This window comes from Tinamus guttatus, unplaced genomic scaffold, assembly GCF_059628265.1.
Source record: "Tinamus guttatus ecotype Peru unplaced genomic scaffold, ASM5962826v1 Tinamus_guttatus_pri_ptg000356l, whole genome shotgun sequence".
Taxonomy (NCBI): Eukaryota; Metazoa; Chordata; class Aves; order Tinamiformes; family Tinamidae; genus Tinamus; species Tinamus guttatus.
This window is the reverse complement of record NW_028288890.1, coordinates 1487321-1515275: the sequence shown is the minus strand read 5'-3', so window position 1 is coordinate 1515275 and position 27955 is coordinate 1487321. Positions and strand designations below refer to the sequence as shown.

At 46.3% G+C, this 27955-nt stretch overlaps 1 protein-coding gene across 1 annotated transcript; it reads left to right on the top strand.

Annotated features, from left to right (window-relative positions):
* The first annotated feature begins 350 nt into the window (after positions 1-350).
* Positions 351-27955, top strand: RFFL (ring finger and FYVE like domain containing E3 ubiquitin protein ligase). The gene is made up of 7 exons (XM_088530063.1): positions 351-409; positions 17912-18090; positions 23099-23503; positions 25363-25446; positions 25826-26033; positions 26958-26981; positions 27250-27955. The coding sequence occupies exons 2-7, from the start codon at positions 17917-17919 to the stop codon at positions 27429-27431; spliced, it is 1077 nt and encodes a 358-aa protein (XP_088386189.1). The 5' UTR covers positions 351-409; positions 17912-17916; the 3' UTR covers positions 27432-27955.

Here is a 27955-nt window from a genome sequence, read left to right as displayed (position 1 = left end):
CATTTTCTCCAGGGTGATCAACACCTTCCAACTGCTGGAGTTTTAGGCTCTTTTAACAAGAACGGGCTGGGGGGCGACGGGAGTTGGTTGGTTTTCGGCCTGGGTACCCATAAACCCGGGTGTTTATAATCCCCCCTCCGGCAGTACAGCCAGGCCTTAGCGCGGCCTGCAGCGCTGCTGCGAGCGGGACTCGAACCGGCGGCCGCGCGCTCCGCCGCGCTGCCCTCTCGGCCTCGCGAGGGCGCCGCGAGGCCGCCGCTCCGCCAGGGGGCCGCCGCTCTGTGGCCGCGGCGGGGCGGGCAGTTGCCATAGCGGCGCCGCCGCGGAGCGCGCTGGGCCGGGCCCGCGGCCGGGGCTGCCGGCGCCGCCCCCCGCCCCGCGCCGCCGCCGCGGGGCCAAGCGGGGACAGGTGAGAGCGCCGGGGGGCCCGGCCGGGGCTGGGGGAGCGCTGTGGGGATGGGAGGGCTGCCTGGGGGCTGCCTGGGTTCGGGGGGGGCAGTGCGGGCGTGGGGGCAGCCGGGGTTTTAGGGACGCGGGGAAGGCGCCGGGGGCTGCCTGTGTTCAGGGGGGCAGCCGGGGTTTGGGCAGGGGGGCTGCAAGGGCGGGGGGCACAGGCTCAAGTGGGACCTGGGGGCCCCCCGAGGCTTGGAGGGGCCTCCGGGGTTTGGCGGTGGCTGAGTCTGGGGGGGCTCTGCCCTGCGGGGGGGGCTGCAGGTGTGGGGGGCCCCTACGTTTGGGATTGTGTGTAGGGAGGAGAAGGGGGAGTCTCCCGGGGGCCGCAGGTGCAGCCGCTTTGCCCTCGTCAGAGAGCTCGTTGGGAAGCACTGCCCTCTCCCAAGCCCTTCCTTGGAGGAGCAGGGAGCCGCAGGAGGTTGTTCTGCCCGAGGAGCGGTGAGGACAGAGGGCTCTGGGCGTGCGCCAGCCTCGGCTGTAGCTCTTTGCCTCAATTGCTGTCATTTATTTGTCTTTTATTGCGTCCAAGGGAGTGCTCGTTTGATCTGATGGCAAAGTACCTGGGGTGACGTTTCCTTGGTGGAAAGGGCCCAAGCTATTTTCTTAATGAGTAACTTTGCCCCGGCTTTTGCGTCAAAATCAGGGACGTGAAACAAAGTGAAAGGCGTAATGGTGCCACAGGAGGCGACAGGAGTCACTTTGGAGTTGAGAAAAGAAAAGTACTCGCGATGTTCCTGAGAACAGTTTGTTCCTGTAAACCGGTCAAGGTGTTTCCTGCGGAGAAGCTGTTGACTTATCGGCTGGTCGGCTCCTTACCAGTAGTTCAGGACTCGATTGCAGGTTGATAAATGTAAGTTCTCCACATCGAGAACGTGTGCACAGCCCAACGTGAGCCTGCATGGAGCGGGTGCTCGCTGGCAAAATCCCCGAGGATGGACGTGTTGAACCCCGTGACGTGCAGTAGATGGGCGCTGCGCTCTGTAGCTTTCAGCTGCTGTAGCTGGTCAAGCTAACTTAGATACTGTAAAGATAAGTAAAATATTAAAGCCTAGATAGGAAGGGTTTAGTTTTATGGTTCTGAAGTTAAGAAATGCTCGGGGTAATGTTTAATTTGTGGAGACATTTTGGAATGTTTTTTTTGTGGCGTGTCTCGCTTTCTCCTCTCCAACACAGACCGGGTGTCCCCTGGGCAGCACCGCGGGGCTTGGCCGTTTTCCGTTCTTTCCATCCTCGTTATAATATCAAGAAAGAACTAATACACTTAAGAAAACACAGAATTTGGCTTAATGGTGGTGGAGAGGAAGAATCGGATTCGTTCTTAGGGATCTTTGTTTTTGTAAACATGACTGCCTTTGTGAGAACCATTGGGCCTAATGAAACGAAAGGGTTTCCTTGGGCTGTTGTCCTGCTCCCATTACAGGCGATTCCCTCGGCTTGGGTGGATCCTGGAGAAGTGGGATGCTGGGGTTTCCATGTCCCCTCAGCTGGGAGCAATAGGGCTTTACCTAAAAGCTGATTGTCTTGACATTGGTGTTTGTGGGTGTTTAATTGCTCAAGTTTTTGTGGAAATCAAACACTTTTAAAGCTGTGTCTGGTTGTGGGGTAGTAAAAGCAGGCTGGCTTCCAGCAAGGGTTAGCCTTCCTGCCTGGAAGGTCCTGCCAGCTGGGCTGGGAGGGCTCTGGATGGAACGGGAGCAGAACGCAGCACTGTCCGGCACGGGTGGGAAGCAGCAGTGTCTATGTGGTGGTCTGCTGGCTGGGCATGTTTGTGACTGACACCTCCTTGCTCCAGGCCTTCAGTTTTCCCTTTATTGCTTCTTACTGCAGGCCTTTCAGTATGTTAAAAAGGGGGCGCAGGGTGTAACTTTGGCTTCAGTTCTGCAACTTTGTGCCGTGGTTTGTTGTTTATAACAAATTACTGGCTTTAACGTTAAACTTGTTCGGCTCTTCAGTCGCTGTAGAGGGCAATTTGAGCCAAATGTGCAGTACAGAGAGATGCTGAAACTTGTGCTTTAGGCTTCGAGCCAGCTTTTCTTTGGAGGAAGAGCACGAGCGGGTTTTCACACAGCTCCGTGCTGTGGTGTCGCCGTAGCTGTGACCGACCTGTGACTCGCTGGGCTGTGCGGGAGGATGTGGAGGTAGAAAGACACTGTCTGACCCAGTACTGCGACTTGTGGCCTCGTGTCTGCTAAAATGCTGTCCTGATCTAGCGCCTGTTGCTCTCACAGTAACACACCGAGGAAAGCTGATGTCTGTTTAGGTTCAGGCTGCCTTCCTGTCTCCTACAGGAGTAGTGCGTGTTCTAATGCATCCAGAATGTTCTCGTGGCATCTTTCCTAAAGCTTCAGACTAATCCTGACAGATGCAGAGCCTGATCTGAAGATAAGAGGTTAGATGTGGAAGAGACACGTGCCTATGGACCAAGGCCGTAATGCTCAAGAATGAAATTCCAGATAGGGATTCTACATTTTGCTGCAACAAACAACATTTGCATCTCCTGCTCCCTAAGATATTCCAGTCACTAGTCTCCTGAAAGTACCTATCTGACCTTCCCTGCGTCATGCTTATTTTCTTCCACTTCCCACAGAGCATCATTATGAGAAACTAGAAATTAGTACTTAGAACTTCTCCCAGCTGGCACTCGGAGGAGGCAGAGCACTTTGCAGGGGTGGAAAGCACAATACCCCTTTCACGGATGGGGAAAAGCAAAGAGTGGGAGAACTGCAGCACGCGCTGATGGTGGAAATGGAAGGGGCTGCGTGTTCGCAGCGGCCTCCCCTGCTCGGTCACTGAGTCTTTAAGGAACTCTGCAGGGCTGTGTAAGTGCTGCTTTCTTTAAAAGCAGGGTATGAGTCTTTCGGATCAATAACTCAGGTTTTTGTGTTGGTATCTTCACAGGTTTTCATTGGGATGGCTCATCCATCCAGCTTCTGAAAACCTTCTTGGCTCTCCAAATTTATTTTCACATTAGGGACTTTGAAGCCTTTAGAAAGAACTGTTGCCTTCCAAGACACTGTTTATTCTTCATGAATTCTTCAAATTAATTGCTCTTGAGGTTTTTACTTTACTCCAATATATCAATTACACTTCCCTATGTAATAAAACCATCCTCTGGCTCCTATGCCTAATAATTTTCAAACAGGAATTTTGACATTATATTTAAGTGTAGACTAAAATATTCATGCCAATTAGTCTCTGTTTTGTTTTTTTGTTTGTTTGTTTTGCCTTTAGACGGAGGTTAAGTGAGATTTTTTTTTTTTTTTTAAATGGGCAAATTTTAAATGATCTCTTTTGAGAACAGCTTGTCACGTTGTAACCACTATTGCAGGAGGATGGTTCCTTTGGGTGTTATAGGTATTATTAGAAATTACCCTGGGACAATTTCCCGTTGCAGTGTCACAAGTAGCACAGTTTAATGCCAGTGAATTTATATTGGTCTGCCTTGCCCCGAAACATGTCTGGGACCAACGTGCTGCTGCTTTTGCTGGCGTTGGTGCCCGGCTCGGAGGCAGCCGTGGCCGCGTTGCCCTGCCATGGGGCAGCTCCTTTTGCCGGTTCAATCCCTCCTGCATGGAATTCAGCTTACGCTTTTCTTAAAATGGAGCTTTATTCATCAAACAGAGCTTTTTTTTTTTTTTTTTTTTTAAATACATACTTGGATTTTATCATTTAGAGCACAAATAGGCCCTTGGTTTCCTGAGCAGGTTTTCCAAAAGAGTAAATTAATTGTTAAAGAAAGGGAAATGGTTTCTCTGTTCAGATTAACAAAATAATTTTTCTTATCGAACCCTTGAAGCGCTTCCTAGATGTGCCTCGTATTCGCGACTAGCGGCAGAGACGGATGAAATGTCGAGCTTGATAGATGGCTGGAGCTGTTTTTTGGTGGTTAAACAATAATGAAACTGTTAGATGCTTGCTGGGAAACAGTGCTCTCTGTGTGTGGACTTCGTCCTGGAGAAAGTTTCAATTGTTCCCAGGAAGGAATATTTCTCCAATGCAGCTTCTGTGGCTGGTCACACAGCTGTCTAAATTACTGGCTGTCTTGAGGCCATTGCACAAGCATTACCCAATAGTTTGGAAACAGTTTATTTTTCGGTCTCCAAATAAAGTGCAGATTTCGAAGTCCCTTTTGACCCTATAATCAAAAAACTCGAAGTTGGAGCTGCTGTTTATATGGTGACTGATTTATGGGCTCGGAGTTTCCGAGCACAGGTTTCTTCACGTCGGAGGCTGCGGCTTGCATAATTCCCACCGCACGTTTCTCAAATCGAGCAGCTTATCAGTTATTGCTTGCGATCACGGACTTCCTTGTAAGGTTAGCCAGCTTCTAGCCTGGGTTGTTGCATATTTTTTTTTGTGTGTGTGTGCACAGGGCTCTGGTGAGATGAGTGAGATCTCATCTGCTCAAAGAGCCTGTGTTGCAGGGGCTGCTCTGCTGCAGGAAGGAAGGGACGGGGAGTTGATGCAGGCGGTTGAAGAAAACAAAACCAAAGACCTCCCCCTGCTCTTGACAAACTTCCTCTTGCTTTCCTTTTCGGTTGTTATTTATACCTCTTGCTTTGCTTACTCGCTGAGGCATCGCAGGCTGCAGTGGAAACACCAAGTCAATAAGGTGGTGCCGTTCTGCGCGAGGCCAGGAGCTCCTGGAAGGATTTAGAGCCAAGTGCTCGCCTTGCTGCGGAGCTTCACAGGTGAATTGGGGTGCTCACAAAATGTGCACAGAGCGAGCTGGAATTCAAAGCGCTAGTGAGGGGCTACTTCTGTATAGCAAATTAATGCATTTTAAACAGAGGGCTAGTAGAATTTCTTCTTAGCTGCCAACATCCACTTTGCGAGACATCTTAGATCTGCAGGCAGCTTTATCTGGTACTCCTAGATGGTATATATACCATCTCTGAACTCTTTGGTGGGTGCAAAGCTATTTAAAGATTTTCAGAACGTGTCTATTTCAGAGATGGTTAAATAACATATTTAATAGTTTCACCCTTTTAATTTCAGTTCCACTTTTCCTATGCTAAACGTCATTATTTGTATCATGTTTTCAAACGTGTTCTTCCACTGCACATAATGAGACCTTTTCATGCCCCGGAGTGTAGGCTGAACCCAAGCCCAATTCATGAAAGGCTTCGCTTTGTCCAAGTCAAGTAAGCTGATAGCACTTGGAATGAGCCCTGTCTATTCAGCAGGATTTTTTTAAAAGCTGTGTTCTGGTAAAAAACAAAGTAATTTTGGTAAAATGCTGATATGGAAATCCAGAGTGGTCTTTTACTTATGGATGTGCCTCCTAATAATAAAAGCTGAAGGCTACCGTGGTGCTGCCTGGAATAATGGATGCAAGTATGAGTGTAAATTGTAATGCAAATCCATATTTTCTAAAAGTTCCCATAATAAAACCAAACGTGAAGGAAAAGATATATATTTTTATTACCTGCTCTATATCTGACTGATCAGCTTTAGTCCCTAGTTATGCAAGAAATGGCAAAAAAATATTTAGCAAGTGTTCTGATCCCTTAAATAAAGGGAGAGTTTTACAACATTGACAGAATCCCAAGTTTTCTTCAAAAAAGCTATTATTTGATAGCATGGCACCCTCTTCAGAGGTTATTCTTTCTCAAGTACCAAGAATGCCTTTTTTTGTCAATAATAAACTCAGTGATGATGAAATGATCCCTTAGGTAAAACCAAACCAACTTGAGCAGAGTTTTATTCTCTATGGTACCGTAGTTTTATCTGTCAACTATTAAAGAGTGGAAGTGCCCCCGCCCCGGTCTAACCGGATGCGTGTATCTTTTATTAATAACTTATTCCTTTATAGCATATATCTTAATAATAATTTATTATTTCTTTTGGATGTGAGCACAGAGAAAATATTTTGAGACTTAATTAAAAAAAAAAAGTGTTTTCCCTTGTTTAAGGGCTATGTGAAAGTTCACACACAGTATCTGTTCCCAACTCCTATGATAGGATAGTTGTATATTTTTCTTAATGTCCTGAAACCAGTCTCATATGAGAAGCTTTGCCGTCGTTTTACAGAGCAAAAAAAACGAGAATGGGGGAGAGGGAAAGCAAGTTCCTTACAGCTGAAGAAGCAAAAACAAAGTTCAGCGATGCCTGCGTGCTGCAAAGAAACAAGGAAGGAAGGAAACAGAAGGAAAAAACCCAAAGCAAATGAACACCAAAACAAAACAACCAGATTTATTGGTTTATGAAACCCAGTGATTTCTGGAGCACTGACTCACGATGCTTGAATGCTTGGGCTTGCCAAAAGCTGCAAACTGAAATGCGAAGCCAGTCTGCTTGTTGGCTTGGGCCTTATATGGGAAATTTCCTCTCCGTGGCATAGGTATGGAATCCGCGAGGTGCTTGTCCTTAGACACCATCCGAAGCTTTCTTTACCTAGTATCCTCTCAGTCCCTTGGAACAGTGATTAAGCAGGTCAGATCCAACTCTTATTTCACCTTTGGCAGTCATGACTTTTTGCTTTCGTTGACATAAAACATGTTCCAGTGATTTCAGGTGAGCTGTGACCAAGAGCAGTGCGCGCAATTGTGCCGCTTCTGGCACTTTGTGTGGATGCTTGATCCAAGATTTCCATGTTCCACCAAGCTATGTGTAGAGAATCCACACAATAAGGAAAATGAGCCTGCTTTTTTATTATTATTATTTTTATTTTAGTTGCACAAGGCAGGAGTGTTTCCTTCCATGAGAGAGGTTTCCATCAATTATGTTGGAAATCCTCTATATGGCAGAGTTACTGAACAGTTTTCTTTGGTTTACTTTTCAACTTGGTACCCAAAAATACTGGACTGTATATGGTTATTGTTGTTGTTATTTTGTATGGTTATTGTTATTATTTTTTGACTTTCCAGTTTGAAACCCAAGTTTTCAAGCTGCAGCATTTCTGGGTTACTAGTCCTTAACTTCCTGTAGAGACTGAAACTGAAGGAAGAGGCGAGAACAGAAACAACAGGAAAAGGGCACTGGTAAAATTGGTAACTGAGAATCTTTCAGGTCTAGAAATAGGTACGCTTTATTGTAGACAGTTTGGGAACTGGACTTTTTCACCACATCCATCTTAGGAATGTTTGGAAGCAATTCGAGACAAGTTCTGCGTGATAAGGCTTGAACCCTCCCCTGCTTCCCAAGCCCTGGTTGCAGAACTGCTGGTAAGCAAGCTTGAATTTCAACCGCTTCAGTGCTAAATGGGTATTTTTTAGCCCTAAAGTGCTATCCTGTATTTATGGAAATGCTCTAAGAAAACACCTTCAAAGTCCTTCTCAAACTCTCACCTGTAATAGCTCACCACAAATGAGGGTGGAGTGTTTTTCCTCGTCTACAGATGAGATGACTAAGATGTAAGTGAACTGACTTTTCAATTGCAGTGTTCTCTGCTGTCTCAGGAATAAAATTAATACCCAGGTTTGCTGCTTCTCAGTGCCTAGTATTCTGCACCTACCTTTCTTTCACTGCTGACTGACTTAGGAGCATTTCTGCAGCCTGAGAACAGGATTTTCAGGCTGTTTTAGGTGAGATGAGAGTGAGTATATGCCTACTAACATAGAGAGTTTGCAGTTGCATGTTTTTCTGTTTCAGCATCTAGTTTGGATTTGAATTTGGTTTATTTTGGAATAAACATGGCTAAGGAATGAGTTTACACTGTTTGTACATGTTATAATGTGCCTAAATTATGAATGTTTAGCCTAGCCAAATGAAATAGTCTTTTTTAAGGTTACAGATGAACAGGTCAGAGGTTGCCTACCAGTCTACACACATTTCAAAGGGATTTAAAGTAATTCTTAATGTTGATACAGTGCAGCCCCCAGTAGAAGCTCAGCTATTGGGTGAATAATGCTGTTAGTCTTGCTGTTGTGCTTACAATTGTCCATATTTTGGGCACGACTGCTTCAGAGAGAGTACCTCATCTCTCCAGATCCTTGTACACATGCTTGGTATATGAGGAGGAATGAGGAATTTCTATATCCATTTTTGCAATTCACATTTTTCTCACTGTGTTCTCACTCTGCTTCCATAGATTCACAATCAGATTTTTATAAGCTAGAGGGGACATGGCTTGGGTGATGCCTCTGTTTCTCAGTTCAGCAGCCTACGTACATTTATGTTTCATTCCAGGGATTAACTGTTGATGAATATGTGATTTATTCAGTTGGAGAGAAACCTGCTGTCGTAATGGCACAAGATGCGCAGCTGTCATCACAGGCCTCTTGGGCCAAGGATTTCAACAGAAATAGCTCGATCTCTTTCTATCTGAAATGGAAACTGTGGTGATATGATGAAAATGCAACCTGAAATGCTTACCTCAAGTGAAGCTATCCTGTTCCTCTGCCTGCCTTGTTCAGCCCACTGCATTCCCCAGTTTAGGATAGGAATACCAATAAAGCTCATCCAACAGGGATGAGCATTTTATTTTTTTAAAGCTGGGGTGGTTCAAAGCTGTTTCTCTGATGCACCAGGTAAAACTGTGAAGCTCCTTCTGCTAGTTTACAGCTGGATACAGAAGTTCACAGCAGGGCTCTGCGGAGCAGCAGAAACTTTGAGTAAGTTTCTGTTATGGGTAATGTAGGATTTGCAGAAGGGAGCAAGGTATTTGTGGTGTGAGGAGGAGGAGGACTCCCGAGAAGATCAAACTGTGGCTTTGGAGACTGTTCTGGCTTTCAGGTGGGCACAGGTTCAACTGTCCTCACCCAGTTACTGCCACAGCAGAGTGGGTTAGGTGGGATTTGAGAAATCTGGAGAGGGCGGAATGAGGATCTCCCCTGAATGGAGTTGGATTAAGGAAGTGATGCAGTTATTCAAATTTTGGGGTTTTCTTTTAGTGGTTCGTTGCTATATACTGCAATTATAATTTTAGCAGCTACCCACTGCTTGAAAAATTCAGCTGGCTGGAGCTAAATCCAAGTATGACTGCAATGATGTGAATGAGCAGTGAAAATATTTTGGCGTGCAAGCCAGCATCGGCGTTTTTCCCATAATGAAAAGCAGAGGTTGAACTGGTATGTAATAATCCAGGAGATCTGGACTGTTGTTTGCTGAACTTTTGACAGAGAGCTTCCATTTTGGCTGTTGGTTTGTGGAGGGGGAGACACACACACCTGTACCAAGCCTGCTAGGAAGGTGGGAATGGTAACAAAATAAGTACTTTGCTATTCTACTTCTCCAGAGCTTGCTTCTTGCTGGCTTGGTTTATGCTGTATGTTAGAGCTAACTCAATTCTGTCCTGGTGATGTGACCTACAAAGGTAAGAGAGCTCCAGAGTTTTTGCTTTGCAGCATAGCAGGAGAGAGGAAGGCAGAGATATGGGGCGAAGCAATTAAGATAGACAGGGTAAAGTAAATAATGGTCTAAAACTAGTCACATGATTTCATTAATCACTGAGGTTTTCATGTTGTTTGTTAACTTGCTGAAAGATCATCACTGTTGCAAAAGAAAAAGCAGATTTTGCTAGAATTTCCCTCCTGGCAGATGTCTAGAGATGTAATTATAATAAATAGCAGGAAGAACTTTTTATCTAAATATTTCTCAATAGATAAAGTGCAATTTTGGGTCAAAATAAACAGTTTATACAGAAATAGTATGCACCCTGGGTGCCCAGTTCCTTATAAAACAAAACAGCATTTCCAAGCTGCTCGTGTTCATGTTGAATGAGTACAAGCAAGTTGCTCCTCAGTGCTGAATAGGTGGAAGAAAATGGGTGAACATTGAGGCTGCAACTTGGGCGCAAGGGAGTCAAGTGCGAGTTTGCTTCCGACCTGGGAATTAACTTCCTGTGCGGTGCTGCATGATCCCATGGCTTTGAAAGCGTTTTCTCAATTTTAGGAGGAGAGTTGCAGACCTGGGGTTTCAAAGCAGTGCTCGAAGCTCGCATCCCTTGTGCCTGCCCAGCACTGGGGGCATTCACCAAGCCTGGGGGCTTTGCCGAGGAGCTGCTGTTCCATCTCCTAACAAACTGGCCATTAGCATCAGCTTCAGAAAGCAGCCAGCCTGCACTTACAGTAGCTTACCGTGCTGGTAAGCACCGAGGAAGCTCTAAAATGATCTTGACGGACTCCTTGCGTTTTTTTCATCTATTTGATCTGCTATTCTCATTTTTGCTCCTTTTTTAATTAGCCCTCCTTAGGGCTTACCATGCAGTTGGCTTATTCCATTGTAAGACATTTACAGCAGTAAAGATCTCCGTTTGCATGACGGTACACTATAACTAGGGGAATTACTGTGGTATTTTTATTTCTCTTGGAATCGGCAATAATTCAACGTGCTGGCGTGTTTTATCACAGTGAAGTTGTGTGTGGTTGTCTCTGCTGGAGCTGCCTGGCCTCGCGCCAACTTCTCCCCGTTCGCCTTTGCACCCTGTCCCACCCGGCCGTGCTGTTTACTTTCTGCTCCGTGGCAAACGGATGTCACTTCCTTGATTAAAATGCTGGTGCGCAGCCAAATCCTCTTCCTTCGGGCTCGCGCGGGGCGAGGAGCAGCGCCCGGGGAGCGCGCGGGCTCCGGCTCCCTCTCCCGCCGCGCGCGGTGCCCGGAGCCGCTCGCGGAGGCTTCCGGAGGAGGCGCTGAGGTGGCAGAGCGCAGACCGAGTGGCCGGGTAGGATCTGCCCGTGGCTGCGCAGAAAGCACGTGCGAAACCGCGAGCCGCGGTGAAGGGCTAGGCCGGGGGCACGCGGTGCCGACGTCGGCCTGCCCGTTCCGGCAGAAGCGGCTGCTGGATGTGAGGATAGAGCGGTGCCTGCAGCCTCCACCTCTCTGCACGCAAAAGCCTGACCAGACGCCACAAAACCCCCTGGACTCCCAGTTCTGAGCAAAGTCGGCACAGGCTGACTCCAGTGTCCCCTCCTCTACCTCTGTAGCAGCCTCTCTGGAAACCTGCAGAAACACCAAAGTTGCTGCTCAGACTGGTGAGCGTTTGTGGATTTGTGTTCATCAAAATTATTGTTACGTACTTTAGGTGTGAAATGTCTAGGTATTTTGCAGGCATAGGACAAAATAGAAGATGAAGTGTCTCCTTCCTAGAATAAGATTGTCTTCTCTTCTTCCCTTGAATCTTCATGTCCCTTGCTGTAATATAGACCTCATTTATGTGTAAAATAGGCTTGGTATCACCTTGGGCACGTGTGAACTAGTAACCTTTGCTGATGAATACACTTAAGAAAAAAATCTGCTGTGTGCAAGCTAGCAGCTGTAGGCAGTGAATGAGATGTGCAAGCCTCGCAAGAGCTACCCGGGGTTGGTTCCTGTTCTTCATTTTCTTTTGCTTCGTATTAGTCCAGGCTCCAGCTCTGCAGATGTCACGCTCACACCGACAACCTGCCTCCTTCCCTTGTGCCGTCTGCTTCGGGCTTGTTTGCTGACTTCTCTACCTGACTCTACATAAAGTTCCTCCCACTGCATTTTGCATAATTGGGGTTTGTGTCCCTTTGACATGGCCACAGAATGATACTTAAAGAAGAAATGTAATTTTAGCATTCTAGAGTGCAGGTATCAAGTAAATACTAATTTTTGACCAAGCAATGAATTCAGTTTGTGAGTGTTGGGTTGCTGATGGAACTAATTTTAGCAATGCATTTCTTATCTGTGCAGATTTGCTATAAAAAGTAATTTGTAACAATAGACAACAATATAATAGTATTAATGAGGCACCAGGATGATTAACTGTTTAAATACTTAAGCCATTGTAAAACAGTAGTCATGAAAATGAGATCTGATGGTTTTTCCAGGGGGTGCAGCATGGAATAATACACGCAAAAAGTGCAGTAGCCAGATGTGGATATTTTAAAAGCATATTGGCTTTTTGAATAGATTTCAGAGCACTAAGATGTCAGAAAGTACTGGTTTTGTGAAAAATATTGGTCCCTATCTCATGGAGTTCATGTGAGAATGGTGTCTTACAATGAATTGCTGTTGTGGAGGCCGGTTGGTGGTGGACATGGCTCTTGGCCAACAAATGGATGTTATCGTATAGTGCCTGTACTTGACGCACACAGACCTGGCTACGTTCTGCAGCTCCCTGGTATGCAGCAAAGAAGGAAGGGATGGTGGGGAGACATGGAGAAACAGCCCTCATGGAAACCTCCGAGAAACAGGAGAAGGTGCCTCGGCCACAGGCATTTTCTGAAATGTGGGGAGGACGTGGCCATGGAGGATGGCTTCTTGGGGACTACTGAAACAACCAGGAGCTTGGTGGTTGTGGGAGCGAACAGAAACGCAGCTCAGCGTGGAGCCAGCTGCTCGCTAGGTGCTGATGGGGACAGTGAACCAACGTTGTTGTTGGCAAGCCTGCTCTAGCAAAGCTGCTGCTTTTCTTGCATCCCCCTCCCTTCTTGGCTGCCTTCCTCATCGGCAGTAGCCTCAAGGGTCAGCAGCCCTGGCTTCCCCATGTCTGAGGAACTCTCAGTAGGAGTAGAAACACTTGTTGCTTTTGTCTCTCTTCATGTGGGAGCGAAATCAGCTGCCCATGGGAGCTCAATTGCCTTTGATTCCTTTAGTTCAAGATTCTCCTTGGACCTTTTGCAGCCCCCCAGATTCCTCAGCAGTCATCAAAAGGGGAGGCCAGGCACAGTTGCTGGCAGCTTTATTGCATTGAGCCAAAAACTCAAAAGATTGAGAAATGCCTTTCCCTTGCTTTAGTTCCTTGCTGTTTGCTTCTTTAGGAAAATATTTATTTTCAAATGTAACTCAAAGTTTTACTATACAGCCAAAGCTTATCCTTGGGCAGAAATAAACAAAGTATGTGTAATAAATCCTGTATATGTAGGCACTGGTCTCTAGTCATGGCATTAAAATGTTTTATCTATAGGAAGAGCCTGCGTTAATATATATATAAAAATTAAGATGGAAAGCATAATATTCCAGGCTTGCATTATTATAACACTCCAACAGTGTATGGGGGAGAAGACTTCAGCATTGCTGATACTTCCTCCAGAATGAAATCATGCTTGTGAGCTTGTACAAAACTAATGGTTGTGTATAGAGCATGTTAATGAACAGCTGGAGAAGCAAAATTTGCTCTTTTGCTCAAAAACCAGGGGAAGGAGCTGGAGCAGTCACAGTCCTGGGGAGCCTGGGCGCTAGCCCTGCTGTGCCCACAGTCCGGCCCAAGCAGCTCGCTGCTGCCTCTGATATTTGCAGGATGTCTTCTGGCCTTAAAGAAAGTTAAAGAACCCCCAACTATGTCCCTCCTGCCCTCTCTTCCTGTAGTAACGAGCCCAGTGCGACGCAGCCACGCGGGTGGATGTGTTTGCACGTTCCGGTCTTGGTGTCTTTGATGTTGCGTCTCCACCGTTGGTGGTTCCCCTCCCTGTGCTGCTGCCGATGCCCCGAGCGCGGCGTGCGGTCAGGGTTCGGGACAGGTACTGCTGCCTTGCCAGGGGTCATCTGCTCAGCGGCTGCCGTGTGGCCTTCTGCTTCCCAGAAACAGCCTGTCCTGCCGTCCTGCAGCTGCGCGGCTGCTTCTCCTGGCTGCTGTGTGAGAATGCACTGAGAATAACCAAGAGTGCTGGGATCAGGAACGCGCGTCAGTCAGGTCAGCAACTCTGTCTCTTACTCAAGATGACGTTCGAGAATTCCTGGGAATGAAGAGGGTAGCTTTTCCAGCGCGGTATGTTAACGTTGGTCAGGTAACTATAAGGGTTCCCTGAGCCTGGCAGAGGAGCTCTTCCCACGGGAAGCCCGAGGCACGGCAGGAATCTGTCACTACAGGCAACTGTGACCTCCCTCCAAGCAGAACAGCCCTTTGCAGAGGGCAGCACCCCTTGGCTGTGATACTCGGACTTCACCCTGGGATTCTGCCACCACTGCCAGCCCTTTCCCTCCGGCAGTGCTTTTCCTTGGGCCTCTAAATGATGCGTTATGGAGCAAAGGAAAAATCTACCTTGAAACAGCTGCTAAATCTCTTGTTTCCTTGTTGGAGGAGCTGTAGGCAGATAAAGAGAAGTTTTAGCAGCATCTTCAACCTCAGTCAAATCTGGTTAGTAGCACGGCAGGCAGTTCGCAAAGCTTCAGCAGCATTTTACGCTCCTACACGTCAGCCCACGGCGCTGTCCCTGCTATGAGCTGAGTAGTTGGTTTTTGGCTAGTGTGGTCCGCTGGCAATTGGCAAAGAGCCCCTGGTATCTACCGACTAAGCTGGGGTGGTGGTGGCTCCTCAATGCCCAGCGTGGTGGCACTTGGTGCGTCATGGGGACATCTGTGAGCCGCAGCTGGGAGGGTAGGGAGGCATCCCGCGCTGTTCCTGCGGAGCCGGCGGTGCCGCACGGGGCACGCGGCTGCTCGCGGTGCAGGACGGGGCTCGGGAAGAACCCGCCAGCCTCCCACGATGCTGGTTCATGGCGAGGCAAAAGCAGCCCCGTTCTGAACGGTACCAGCCTTCAGCACAAGGCATCTTTTCCCTTTATCAAAGCATGTCCTGCACTAGGCCACCTCTGACCTGCGCTAGTGTAGGTTTGAATGCAGAGGCCCTTAAACTAATTCCACCCTGGTGTAGGTTGGTGCAGGCTGGGGTACCATAACTGTGTCATGCAGGGCTGTTTCTGTGTGTGCCTTTCTCCTAAAGATGGGAGGTATTTTGGGAAGAACTGTACAGCTCAGAGGACAGCCCTGGTTCTTGTTTGTTTATGGAAGTTTCCCTTCTGTGCTTTTTTGCATGAGCAGGATTCATGTTAGTCTGAAACAGTATCTGAGCCTTTTGTCAACCCTGTGTTTATTTTCTTAGGAGTAAAGCAAGGGTAGAATTTAAGATGAACACTGAGCTCCCTCTTCCTTCGTCCCCCTTTGTGCCCTCCCGCATGTTTTTCTCCCCAGTGTTTGACATGCTGCAGTGTTTCAGAGAGAATTAGCAGGCTGTCTCTTTAGGAAAACAAGGTTTGGGGGCAGCCTGAGCACTTGTATATTCTGTTATCGTGGGTGGCCTTTGGTTCGCAGGAGTCCTTGGAAGCGCAGAGCGCTTGGACACGCTGTCCCCCCGCGGAGGCCGCGGGCACTCGCTCCGCTGCGGAGCCTTGTGGTGTTGGGGCTTGCAATCCCTAGGAACAAATCAAACCTCCAAACAGCGGGGATTAAAATGCAATGCAGTTGTTATTTTTTTTTTCAATAGATATGTTAACTTGTGAGGGGAATTAATTGCTCGGGAATTATTGTGCAGAAAGAAAAAGCGTAATTGTTTATGTATGACATTACAGGATGTGTTTGATTGCAGTGCGAGTGACTGGGTGTTATTTCTGTGGTGCGGAACGCTGCTCTCTGGGTGTTTATCAAATGGTAATTACCTCTGCTTTCACAGGGGCTGTGCTGGGGCATGGGAAATTAAATGCTGGGCTAAGACACTGCAGCTATTTCATTAGTGCTTCCAGGCTCCAGATCCCTGTGTGTCAGGAAGAGCTTGTACTGGTTTTCTCACTGCTTGTTTATGGTTGTAAACTGCGTTTAAGCTTATAATCTTCTGAGAGCAGCTTTTATGCACGGAGATGGAACAGGCAGCCGAGTTGGTCGGGACCTCGAGGGCTTTGCTGCCCTGTTTGGTGGTGAGTGCTGGAGCAGGTCCTGCAGAGCGAGCCCGTTCCTGCCAGGCCAGCCTGCTGTCTGATTGCCCGGGGAGCAGCCCGGCCACTCGCTGCTTGTGGCCGAGAACAGCTCAGGGGACACGCGGGGACGGTGGCCAAGGCGCCCGCAAGAGCCTGTGCCCGCACTTGGTGCGCACAGGCAGCAGGGATGGAGGACGCACGGGACGACTTCAGCCCTGGGATTTTCTGTGTTTGATGGTATCAGCACTTGATAATTTTCATATCTTAGGCTATCCATAATTAGTGCCGTGCTGCTGTGCGCTGTCTGCGCCTTTGGTGACCCCCTCCTTTGCCTCGGGGCTGGGACACCTTCTCCTTCGAGCCAAGTGCCGCCCACGAGCAGCGCTGGTGCAAGGACCTGCTGCCTCCTCGTTGCTGGAGATCGTTGCAATTTTAAGCGCCGTCTGCAGTATTGCACAGTGGACATCAGTTCCATGGCAAATGTGTTATCTGTCGATTTTCACTTAAACGCTGAAACCTGCTGAGCCCGCAGGCAGCCCTGGGTACGTGGCCCGTTGTGGCCTGCGGGAGCGTGTGGCCTCTGCAGTGACAGCAGGAGCTTTGACAAGCCAGATTCAGCGCGGCTTTGGAAGGATTAAAGATGCCCCTAGAGCTGCAGAAACTGGAACGGCACCAAACTGCGAAAGCTTCCCACTTTATCAGCCCGATAGAGTTAACTGAGCACAGCCTTTTTTAAAAAAAAAAAAAAAAAGAAGAAGAAGAAAAAAAGGCGGTGTGTTGCTGTATTTATTATATCAGTTAACCTTTAGGGCTCAAGCCAGTGCCTCCCCTTGGGAATCCAGATTTTACAATAGCAACATTTCCTGAGGGGAAAGAAATGAAGCGTCTGTATAGCTGAGCAAGACACTTGAATTCCAGAAAATTGAGCAGTCGCTGAGCACTGTCAGTGTCAGAGCAGACTTTTAAGATGTGAAAGAAACATAGCTCAGGAGCTGCAATGTGAATGCAGAAATGCAGAGAAGGCAATTTGTATTTTGTTTACCAGCAAGTGATGACACATGGTGTGTGCTCTAGAAGCTGAATGCCCAGATGAATTCAGATTTCTTTGTAAACTCCCAAGCGCAAGTTCATAGCACTGTGTTGTTCTGGAATATTTTTGCATGGGTGATCTTAGGAGATTGCAAAACTGTGCATTTCACACTGGGTTGCTAGGATTGCAGGTAAGTGTATAGATCCTGTTACTTGTTTTGCAAGAAAATAAATAGTTGACTTTTTAAAATCATATACAGTTACTTACCGAAAGAAATCAGTGGAAGTTAATATTTGATTTTTCTTAGGTTAGTAAAACTTACTTGCTGTGTAATGTTTTAGACCTGGCATGTTAAATCAGGAATGGCACTGCTGTCCTTGTCTTGTGTTTGCAGATCTGTAGCTTTATCTTTATAAAGGGATTTGGAATAAAATTGCAGAATATCCACCTGTGATCTTGCTGTTGATTTCATTTAGGTAAGATGTATGAGACATAATTTGAGCTTGTTATCTTTCCTGATCCACATAAAACTCTGTATTATGATTTATATGGAATAGTGACAGCCTATTACAGACAACTTGGTTACAGAGGCTCAGACAGCTGACTGGAATATAAATTTAATTCTAGCCTTGCTGTGGTCTCTTAACTCTAGGAGCTGCAGTAACAGCCATCCTGCTCTGTGTGTCCTTCCTCACCAAACGTTTGTCATGTTGTCCTGGACGTGTGGTTTTTGTGCATACTTGTGAGATAGGAAAAATCCACTCTTATCACAGTCTGTCAAAAGCGAATTGATGTGGGAACCTAAAATATGCATTTAATGCCTTGTTCTCGTGGTAGCTGGCAGGTTGCTTCCCGTGTGCTGCTCGTAACCCCTTTTTCCTCTCTTTTCCCGCAGTTACTATGTGGGCGAGCTGCTGCAACTGGTTCTGCCTGGATGGCTCCCCCGAGGAGATGCCGCCGCCGCCGCCGGGAGCCCGCGCCCAGGCCTACTCCAACCCCGGCTACAGCTCCTACCCGTCGCCCACGGGCGCCGAGCAGGGCTGCACCGCGTGCGGGACGCGCCTCGCCGCACAGGTGGGTCCGGGCGCCGCTCCGACGGGAGCGCGAGCCCCACGGAGCCCCGGAGCTGCGGCCGCATCATGCGGAGGGAGGCAGCTTGTCTGTGTGTCTGTGCGGGTAGTCGTGCTGATGCAATTAGCAGACATAATTTAAGATAACTGGAAACGTGGAAGCTAACCTCCAGTAGACTTGGCTTTCCCAGGCCCCGAATGAAGAATGCCAAGCTGCTTGTAATCACTTCAAGGAGCATTGACTTGAACATTAGTTTTTAATTTGTTATTTTAAAAAGGCTAATGTCCTTTTTTTTTTTTTTTTTTTAGTAGTGGCAACAAGCCTGTGCCTCCAGTGAAAGACACGCCTATATTTTTATATCCAAACTATTGCTGCTCAGGCTAAAAAGCCATGTAAGGTTATGGGATGGGGGGGCTTAATTGCTGAAGCTCTGTGCCAAAGGGAGGAAAACAGAACAGAACAAAAAGACTAAACTCATTTTATCTTGTTTGTAAGCTTCCTTTTTGAGGATATAGTTGCCAAAATGACTGTTGCCATGAGGTTTTTGATTAGTCTGCAGACCCTGCCTGGGAAATTATTTAAACATGGGGGTTCCTATAATGCTTTGAGATAAGTGTTTTGGTGAAGAAAGCTCGTTAGAGTCCAAACTCTGCTGCCTAATAAGTGCCTGATCCAGACAGTGTGTTACTAAAGGGAAGCTAGTGAATGAGGATAGAAGCATTTGATCTGGAGAAAAGCATCTTCTGAAAAGCTTTACTAGGATATCTTTTCATGATGCTGCTTTGAAAAAGCTATAAAGTTGCAGTAAATGGGAAAATCTCTCTCTCTCTCGCTCTCTCTCAAAAAAAAAAAAAAAAGCACATTGAAAAAGATTCATTTTGCAGCTAGTGTTAAAGGCATTCAAGCAGTAAAGGCCACCGTTGCGGTATCAGTGCTGCAGTCGTGGTCCCACAGGCCCTGGTATCCTCTAAAATACGTGTTCTAATAGCAGCTGTCATCAAAGCAGTGTCTTGTGTGCTGTTCATCAGCACCGTTCCAGGTGTGTGGAAAACCCGGATCCGTGCATGCCAGGGGAAGCTCTGGAGAGCACCGAGTGGTGGATCTGCGCTGGCTGGTTGGGATATTTGTGGCCCCAGCAGCTCCCCTGCTTTCCTGCCGGCGTTGACAGTCTCTGTAACTGGGGCAGCAGAACACAATGTGTGCCTGTGTCTGGCTGCTCCCGTTGAGCACAGACTGTCAATGAAAATGAGGTTGAGATTTGTCTGCTGTACTGGGGAGGGGGGTTTCTAAACCACAGGCTCGTGCTCCTTTCTGCACCGCGACTCCAGGGAGAATATTGAGATCAAGGGTGGTACGTACAACTCGCTTGGAAAATGCTTTCAAATAGTCAGCGTTTTAATTCTTGAATTGAATTCTGTCAATGTTGACTCGCAGACATATGAAATCTCACTTTGCTGTAATGAGAGAAAAACTCTGTATTTTATCCCAGGAGAGGCAGTTCCTTAGAACTGTAGGGTCCAGTTAATATTTATACTAGAATACTTCTGTAATCTTAATAGGTAAAAATGAATTCCTTCCACATGGGAGACCCTATGAATAACTTAGATTGCTTTAAAAAAAGATGAAAATAAAGCAGAACGGTGATTTCTAAGGTACTTGCCCCTTTATCATAGCTGTGTTTTAATTTCCATGCTGCCTGGCACTTGCTGAAAGCACTGGGACAACATTTGAATGGAGCGTGGACTTAAAAGGTTCTTTCAAATAACTGCAGGAACATTTTTTAAGGGTATAAAATTAGTTGTGGTAGCAAAAATAATCTGAATGTTTTTGTTTTTTCCTCTTAGCTAACTTGTGTGATCTTGGTTTTCTGTAGCAAGCGGGTTCCACAATGTCTTTTAATTTAAATTTAATTTCCCTCCCTGCATTTAGAAAGCTGTGCCAGGCGATTTTGGGAACATGCAATATTGTTATTTCATCCCCATTTTCTAATTTGGTTCTTCAAATTGGCTGACATTTCCAGGAAGCTGCTTTTCTTTGCATACTTACAGAAAAAGCTGGTAAGCTAGAGCATAAGATTAAAAACAACAACAAAAAACAAAGCAAAAAGAAACCGAAATAATCCCCACCAACAGTAGCTGTAGTGAAGGCGTTTCTAAATTTTATCCTTAATAGAGAGAACATCCAAGTACATGAGAGCCCAGTCCTGGCATCCCCGGGAGAGGAGCTGTCAGAGCAAACAACCAGGGACGTCCTCAGTCGGGACCAACTTCTGAGTGCAAGTAGCGACGCGCTTGTGTCGACGACCCTGTGATCGCGCTGCCAATTAGAAAGAGCAAGTGTCATTTAAGGGAGGCCTGAGCTCACGGTGACAGGCTTTAACTTACACTGATGTTTCAAATGAATTGTTCTGCAGAGAATGTTGTCTTCAGTCGTGGCCCTCCCGGAGAGTTCAACAAACACAGGAGAAGACTTGAAGGCTGCTTAATACTGAGATGCAGCAAGCGGCGCCTGTGCGTGTGTAAATACTCAGTGCTCAGCTACAGGCCGGGGTTTTTTCTCTGAAGATAACTCCTAGAGCTGAACCGATATGCAAGAGCTTATCACACTTATTTTTATTTTGGCTTCTCAAGTGTATCATTTGATAATAAGGTAGACTCCTGTGTTTTTGCTCTTAATTGCTTGCAAAAAGTATGTTGAATAACGTAGCCCTCGTTCGGGACGCACTCGAGCTGTGCTCTCGGGGCACTCGAGCGCTCCAGCCTGGGCTTCTCTGGGTAGAAGGTTCCTGGCCATCCCCTTTAGGGCCAAGCTGGCAGTCTCCAGAGCATGGGGGATTTTTTTTCCATTTTCTTCCAGAGTAGAACTATTTATTTTTCCTCACTTCTGGTAGCTTGGCTGCCAGGGGGATGCTCTCGGAGAGGAGGAAGGGGTCCTCATTCCCATTAATCTCATGTGACCTCCTGAACGTACCCGTGAGCGCCTGGCTGGGGGAGGCACTTGCTCCCTTGCTCTAAGCACACGTGCACATGGCTCTGCACCAGAGGGTTTGCAGCTAACTGCATTTCTCAGAAATCTTAGGGTCAAAAGTAAGTTCGTCAACTATTAATGTGTTTTATAATGACCAAATTAAGGAAGTTTCTTTCAAAATTGCACAGGCTGTTGAGATTGCCCTTCCTGTTATGGTTTGTGGTTGATAAATGTTGCTTTTACTTGGTGAGCCCACAAATCAAGGGGAATTTTGAGATGAGGCTTCAAGTTTGCACAAGCAGAGAAGTTTTCTCCTCCTAAAATGCTTTGGTGTCAGGCCCTTCCCAGGGTCTCCCAGTATGAGGCTATTACAAGTCTACAGCAGAAGGCTGAGAGTTTTAACTGCCAGAGGTGCATGGGGCAGAGAGGCTGCCGGGCTCTCCTGTAGACACAGAGCATCCTCACGCCTTTCGGAGTGTGAGAAACATCTGCTTGCTTTGAAAATGTTCTTCAGTCACCAGAAGCGATTTGTGAAACGACTTTTTTTAGTCTGTTTATATTTGTTGCTGCTCCAAGTCTTCATGGGTAACTCTCTTTGCTTAGCTCTAAAGGGTAAGGATGTTAAGGGTAAATTTATGGTACCTCACAAATAGAATGGGGGAATTTATTTCTCTAGTCCAAGCAGATGTAGAAATAAAGAGTATTAATGGTAAAACGTCTGGTCCAGAACTCTAGTGACACAAGATGTTACCAGCTGGCCTTTCTGAAATGTGTTTTTGCTCCAGTTCCTACTGGAACAAGCAAACGTATATGCACAATTTCTTTCAGAATAGTAGTCTCAAAAAAAAAAAAAAAAAAAAAAAAAAAAAAAAAAGACTTGTGCCTGCTGAGTCATTCCAGAGGTGACTGTTACAGGGTAAAAACAACTCGGGCTGCCTGGATTAGAAGGGAAGTGAAAGTCTGTGGGCGGCTGCCTGTGCATCTCCCTGTTTTGTGGAGAAATTCTCTTCCCTAAGGCTGTTAATGAGCAATTTTCACCAGCAATGAAATAATCCGGTTCTTCTCTCCGTCGGGACTTTTTTAATGGTCCATAAGGTGGCTGTTCAGCTGCTATTCCTATTGGAAAATGCAGAATTTGACTTTCCTAAGTGTTAAACAGTCAAGTTTCTGCAGAAGTCAACACAAACTGTGAGTGCTTGGAACTTCTGAAAATCAAGCCCCGAGTGTTGGTATCAGAACAGCATAAAAATAGAGATGTTAAACAACAGAACTTGTTGTAAAAGCCTTTCAGATTATCTGGGGCCTTTTATTTCCACAACTTCCAACACTTTCTGTCTAGCACCTAACTGGAACACAGTGTGCATATTATTTTTAAAATAAGCTGGCTATTTTTGCTGCATAAATACAATGAGGAATTCTTGGAAGTCTGTCTGACATTGTAGACCTTGTTGTTTTCTTTGCTTCTTATGGTGAGAAATGGAGCTTGGTTTAGTGACTGCAGCAGATTATAAGAACAGAAAAAAGGTATGGGGTGCTGCTTTTAGCAAGTGGTAAACTTGAATAGAGAGATGCTTATAGGTAGTTTCCTCCAATGCTAGAGCTTTCTTAATGCACAGTGCATCTTTTCATTGCTTTGTAAAGCAGTGAACAGCTAATTCTGATTTACTTAGTCTGTTGCCTCTCGGATATCTCTTTGATTTCAGTTTGGACTTCAACTGGATGAACAAATCCAAAATAAGCTGCAGGAAGCTCATGTCATTTGAGGGAATTGTTTAAGAGAGTATTTTTTTCATTGCAGGCAACTAGAGCGTTAGCAGTAACTGTGAGGAATCTAGAGATCAGTTGATGGGATGAAGCCATCTCCTCATCTAGCAGCATGCATAACATGCTTGACACTTGTCATCACTCAGAAGGGTTTGATTAAGCTTTAACATGGGTTATGACCTGCTTTGGCTTCTAGATGTCAGTGGAGCACTGCAGTCCTTGTGCACCTGTGTCTCCAGGCTTGGCACATTGTTTGATCCTGTTCCCTTCTCTTTACCAGCACGTCTGCTTGGACTGTAAAAAGAATTTTTGCACGTCCTGCTCGAGTCAGCCCGACAGCGGCCCCCGTCTCTGCCACCTGTGTCAGCGCTTCCGAGCCACAGCTTTCCAGCGGGAAGAGTTGATAAAGATGAAGGTGAAGGATCTGCGAGACTATTTGGCACTCCGCGACATTTCCACAGAGCTGTGTCGGGAAAAGGAGGACCTGGTATTTCTGATTCTTGGCCAGCAGCCTGTAATTACCCAAGAAGATCAGATCCAAACACCTTCTTTGAATAGCAGTGCCTCTGGACAGCAAGACTTTGTGATTCTCCCACCGAGCAGCAGAGCATCTTCTACCTCACGTGATGTCTCTCCACTGTCTGCAGACCCCATCTCGAGTCCACTAGCTCAGGAACATCCACAGGTGCAGTCTCTAGCTAGAAGCATTTTTTGCATATTCATTCATCCCTGGTTTTGGATTAACTGCTAAAATATTCTGGGAGATTTTCCAAGTAGGAAATATGCCAGAAAGGTTTTTACATTAAAGATTTCTGCTTCAAAATCATGGAGAGCTTCTGTGTAGAATAGCTGGCAAATTCTCAGCTTCATTTTACACATGGTCTTTCCAGTTTATTTGAATTTTGAAGTGAGGATCTTCTACTATCTTTAAAAGATAATTAGGGAGGTAAATTTTATGCAGTTCCACAGGAACTTAAGGATTTTTTAACAGTGAGGGTGCCAGAGCACTGGCACAGGCTGCCCAGAGAGGTTGTGGAGTCTGGAGATCTTCAAGACCCGCTTGGATGCAGTCCTGTGCCACGTGCTCTAGGTGACCCTGCGTGTGCAGGGGGATTGGACTGGGTGATCTCTAGAGGTCCCTGCCAACCCTAATGATTCTGTGCTGCTTTGTTGCCGCGCTGGCTCTCACGTGCCCTTCTCACTTTCTGCACTAGTAGAATTATTTTGGTGGGCAGCGCTGAATATACTGGACACTTTGAGAAAAACAGCACTGTTCTGAGGTCCTCTAGGATGAGATTTTTTTTGCAGTGACCTGCTTCACAGTTACCCTGGCACGAGACATTTCTATGAGTAATGGTTCATTTGGTGCTTGACACCTGTGTTGGTGCACAGATCTGTTGTGTCTGTTGCTGTTAATAACTTTCTGACAATTGTGTGTAAGTATTAGATGAGACAGTTTTCTCTCTAATTCATGTGCAGCACAGCAGGCGTGCTGTGAGGTGATCTTGGATTTGAGACTGCTGGGAGAGAGGCCTGGGGGATGAGCATGGCTTTTGGTGTCTTTGCACCCTGATCTATTGATGTCAAACCCCAACTTTGTTGTTAGTCTTCAGCATATGCTTAACTCTGTGCAGTTCTGATGAGCCCTGTCAGGGGCATTTGAGTTTCATTATTTTTATTGACTTTGCTTTGTTTGTCTTTCTCCTATTTCACATGGGAAGTTTACACAATGTTTGACATCTGCTCTCCAGGTTAATAGGACTGTGGACCAGTGTGCTGAAAGTTTATCTTTTCCTGCTCTCACAGATGTACTAAAGCAAAAACATAATTTGGGGGAGACTTGGAGGGAGGATTGGGATCATTTATTACATATGATTAGACTGGCCTTTTTATTGTTTGACAGGTTTCTGGATATTGCCACCCCAGTTTTTATCTCCACATTCAGTTCTACCATCCTCCTTTACTTCCCCGTGATGCCTTTTCAGCTCCTTTTCTCGACTCCCATGACATCCTGCTACATCGTTATTGTTATTTTGCTTTGCAAGTATTAATGAGTCACTGCTGCTTTAACCAGTGTGGTAACATTGCCCTCCCTTATCAGCAGGGAAACCACTCGGGGGGCTGGGATTGCTCTGCAGTTCCTTTGCTCTAAGTGCTCAGAGCATCTGCCCCTTCTCTTTCTGCATCAATTCCATCTCGAGTCGATACAGATTTGGTTTCCTTCTGATCCAGGCCTCGTGAGCCTCACAGGAGCGTCGCGTGGGAGCTGCCTGCGCAAGTACTTCACAGGGCTTAAATAAAGCGGGACCTTAAAGGGTCACATAGGGTGCTTCAGTATTAAATAGCGTTTACCGTGGTTAAAATTGATTTGCTTTTGTTAGCACCGTGCAGGAACCATCTCCCACCAGTGTGCTTCGCTTTTCCCTTGCGCTGCAGCCCATCGTTTCAACAGGCAGTGTTGCAGTTACGCTGAACGCATCGAGCTCGTTTCTGTCTGCACGCACAGATATACGCTGTTGGTGAAAGCTTTATTTCCTCTTTTAGGCAAATGGGTATGTACTTCCAAGCCCAGTCGATATGGCAGGAGTTGAGAATTCAGCAGAAGCATCAGCAGAGGAGGAGACACAGGTTTGTGTGTCCCAGAGCTAGACAGATGGCAAGGAATACGAGGCTGTATTTGCCACTGCAGAATCATTGCTGCGGAGGGATGGGTGGCTAGAGTGTAACTCAGACTGTATCCACCTGCAGACCCAACTGCCCCCTCTTTAGCATTATCTTGTCCTCCACATAAGAAAAAGCTAGTGTCACACAGACCTGGTAATAATAGGAATGGTTTCCTATAATAATAATAGGACTTGTTTCAGGCAAACGGAGGGTTTCACACAGTAATTCAAGTTCTATGTATATCCAGACACTAAGTCCTGTTAGTGTGCATGTTGAAAGTTGATTTAAACTGGGGTGCTATGTACTGAGGGGCAAAAATTCTTCCATCTTTGTTTCCCTTCAGTCTGTTGACTCGGAAGAAAACCTGGTGCAGGGGCGGAGGGCTTCTCTTTCTGATCTGACAAGCATTGGGGATATCGATGCGCTCACTGTGCGGCAGCTGAAGGAAATTCTTGCGCGCAACTTTGTCAACTACAAGGGCTGCTGTGAGAAGTGGGAGCTGCTGGAGCGGGTGACTCGCCTTTACAAGGAGAAAGACCTTCAACATCTAGGTAAGAAATCTAGCAAGCACCTCTCTGGTCTCCAGGCTTTCCCTTGAAAACTGACAGGGGCAGAAGGGGATAGGACTTCTCCATGTTTATTCCTTGCAAGTGGGAAGGAGACTTAGGGTGTTTCAGGTTCTGATACATATCTGAGCACTGATACATATCTGAGCACATCACAATTTGTGCTTGTTTATATGAGAGCATCGTGTTAACTCTGCAGAGCGACTTCTCTGTGTAGCAACAAATGACAACAACTGTGTCCCCTTCCCCGTGGGGTTCTGCAGAGCTGTGGCAGATCTGGGCCCTGCAGCCCCCGAGCAGCTGACGAGGCTGCAGCCAGATGGAGCTCAAGTGAGCTTGGTGCTTGACTCCTGGTAACTGGCAAAGGCGGCAGGAAAATACCTGGGCATTTAACATTTTCTGATTCAGAGACAGGTATCTTATCTCCATCTAAAGGAGTCTGTCGTCTTAAACACTTCTCTCCAAGGTCTGTTGTCTGCAAATATTAAAAGATTGAAGACAATCTCTTTAGCGTTATACTCTTCTTTCATTGTATTTTGTGCTTTTGACAACATCATTTTTTCTTGAACGCTGCTACCTTTTCTATGGATCTCAGGTGTGATTGTGTAAAACCAAAGCAGATACTGCATGGCTTCCTAGAACTACTCTTGCACCGAGTAAAATTAAAAACTGTCATATAAAATTGAGAAATCACTTAAGTGATTGTCTTTGTGAAGTATTAAATATCTGTGCTCAGTAAAAGAGAAAGTTCCTTATAGCTGAATGAATTATTTTAATCAGAGGATCCGTTTCAACCTCTGTTTTAGTTCAGTCATCTCCCTTCAAAGCTTTCATCTCCTGCTTACTAATAAAGCTTGAGTAATTTTTTTTTCTTATTCTCACCAAATATTGCAACTTTCTTTGTTGCAGTTTCTGACACTGACGATCAAACTGGTAAGTGATATTTTTAATATTGCCTCGTTTGTCCCACGGTTAATAATGTCAGCGCTACTTCTGTTTCCATGACGCACAAAATATCGGTGTAAAAACTAGAGCTTTTGGCTCATTGCCAGTTGATGGAGTAGATATACCTGCATTACTGTAGGCTCAGGGGAATTTTTTCAAATCACAGACTGTACAATGGTCTAATACTGAGTCTAACATAGCAAAATCCTCTCTCTCAAGTCTGTCTCATGCAAACTGTGGTCTTCTGTTTCCTCAGGTGGTGCTGGGCTCCATGGCGCAGAGGAGAACCTCTGCAAGATCTGCATGGACTCGCCCATTGACTGTGTCCTGCTAGAGTGTGGCCACATGGTCACTTGCACCAAGTGCGGGAAGCGGATGAGCGAGTGTCCCATATGCAGGCAGTATGTGATACGAGCTGTCCATGTCTTTAAGTCCTAAGTGTCTATAAGTAAGAATGGTGATGCCTTAAAGCCTCATCTGCTCTTAGAGAAAGGGTCATAATCGCTGCAGATAGGTCAGAGATGAGCACATGCACCTCGCAGGGAGCTGGAAGTTTATAGGAAAGGTGAGGAAAGGACGAAGCTCAGAGAATTGCTCTTATTCCAGCCGTGCTTGGCTCTGCCCTTCCCACTATCGTGCTTTACACCACAGTGCCTGAACTCCCTGGAGCTTATTGGCAGCAGCAGAGGCCAAAATAATTAACAACATACAGTCTAGAATAACTTGATCCACTAGTGTTGGGGATAGAGAAATGCTTGGCTTTCCAGCACAGCGATCAGATTGTGAGGCTTCTCATTTCCTCTGGACAATAAACAAGGTGGACTGGGGTCTCAAAAAGTGACGTCGTCTTTTTTTTTGCTGCTACTGAATTCTCATTTTGTTTCCCTCGTGTTATGTTTAGGCTACACACCCACCGATAACTCTGCTGTCAAAGAATAAAACTTTGCTGGGCTTGTTTTGGG

Excerpts from the sequence above, each read along its gene's own strand:
- RFFL (XM_088530063.1), top strand. The coding sequence starts at position 17,917 with ATGTGGGCGAGCTGCTGCAACTGGTTCTGCCTGGATGGCTCCCCCGAG. Across the intron at positions 23,504-25,362 it reads TAGCTCAGGAACATCCACAG|GCAAATGGGTATGTACTTCC; the intron begins GTGCAGTCTCTA and ends TTCCTCTTTTAG. Across the intron at positions 26,034-26,957 it reads GAAAGACCTTCAACATCTAG|TTTCTGACACTGACGATCAA; the intron begins GTAAGAAATCTA and ends TCTTTGTTGCAG.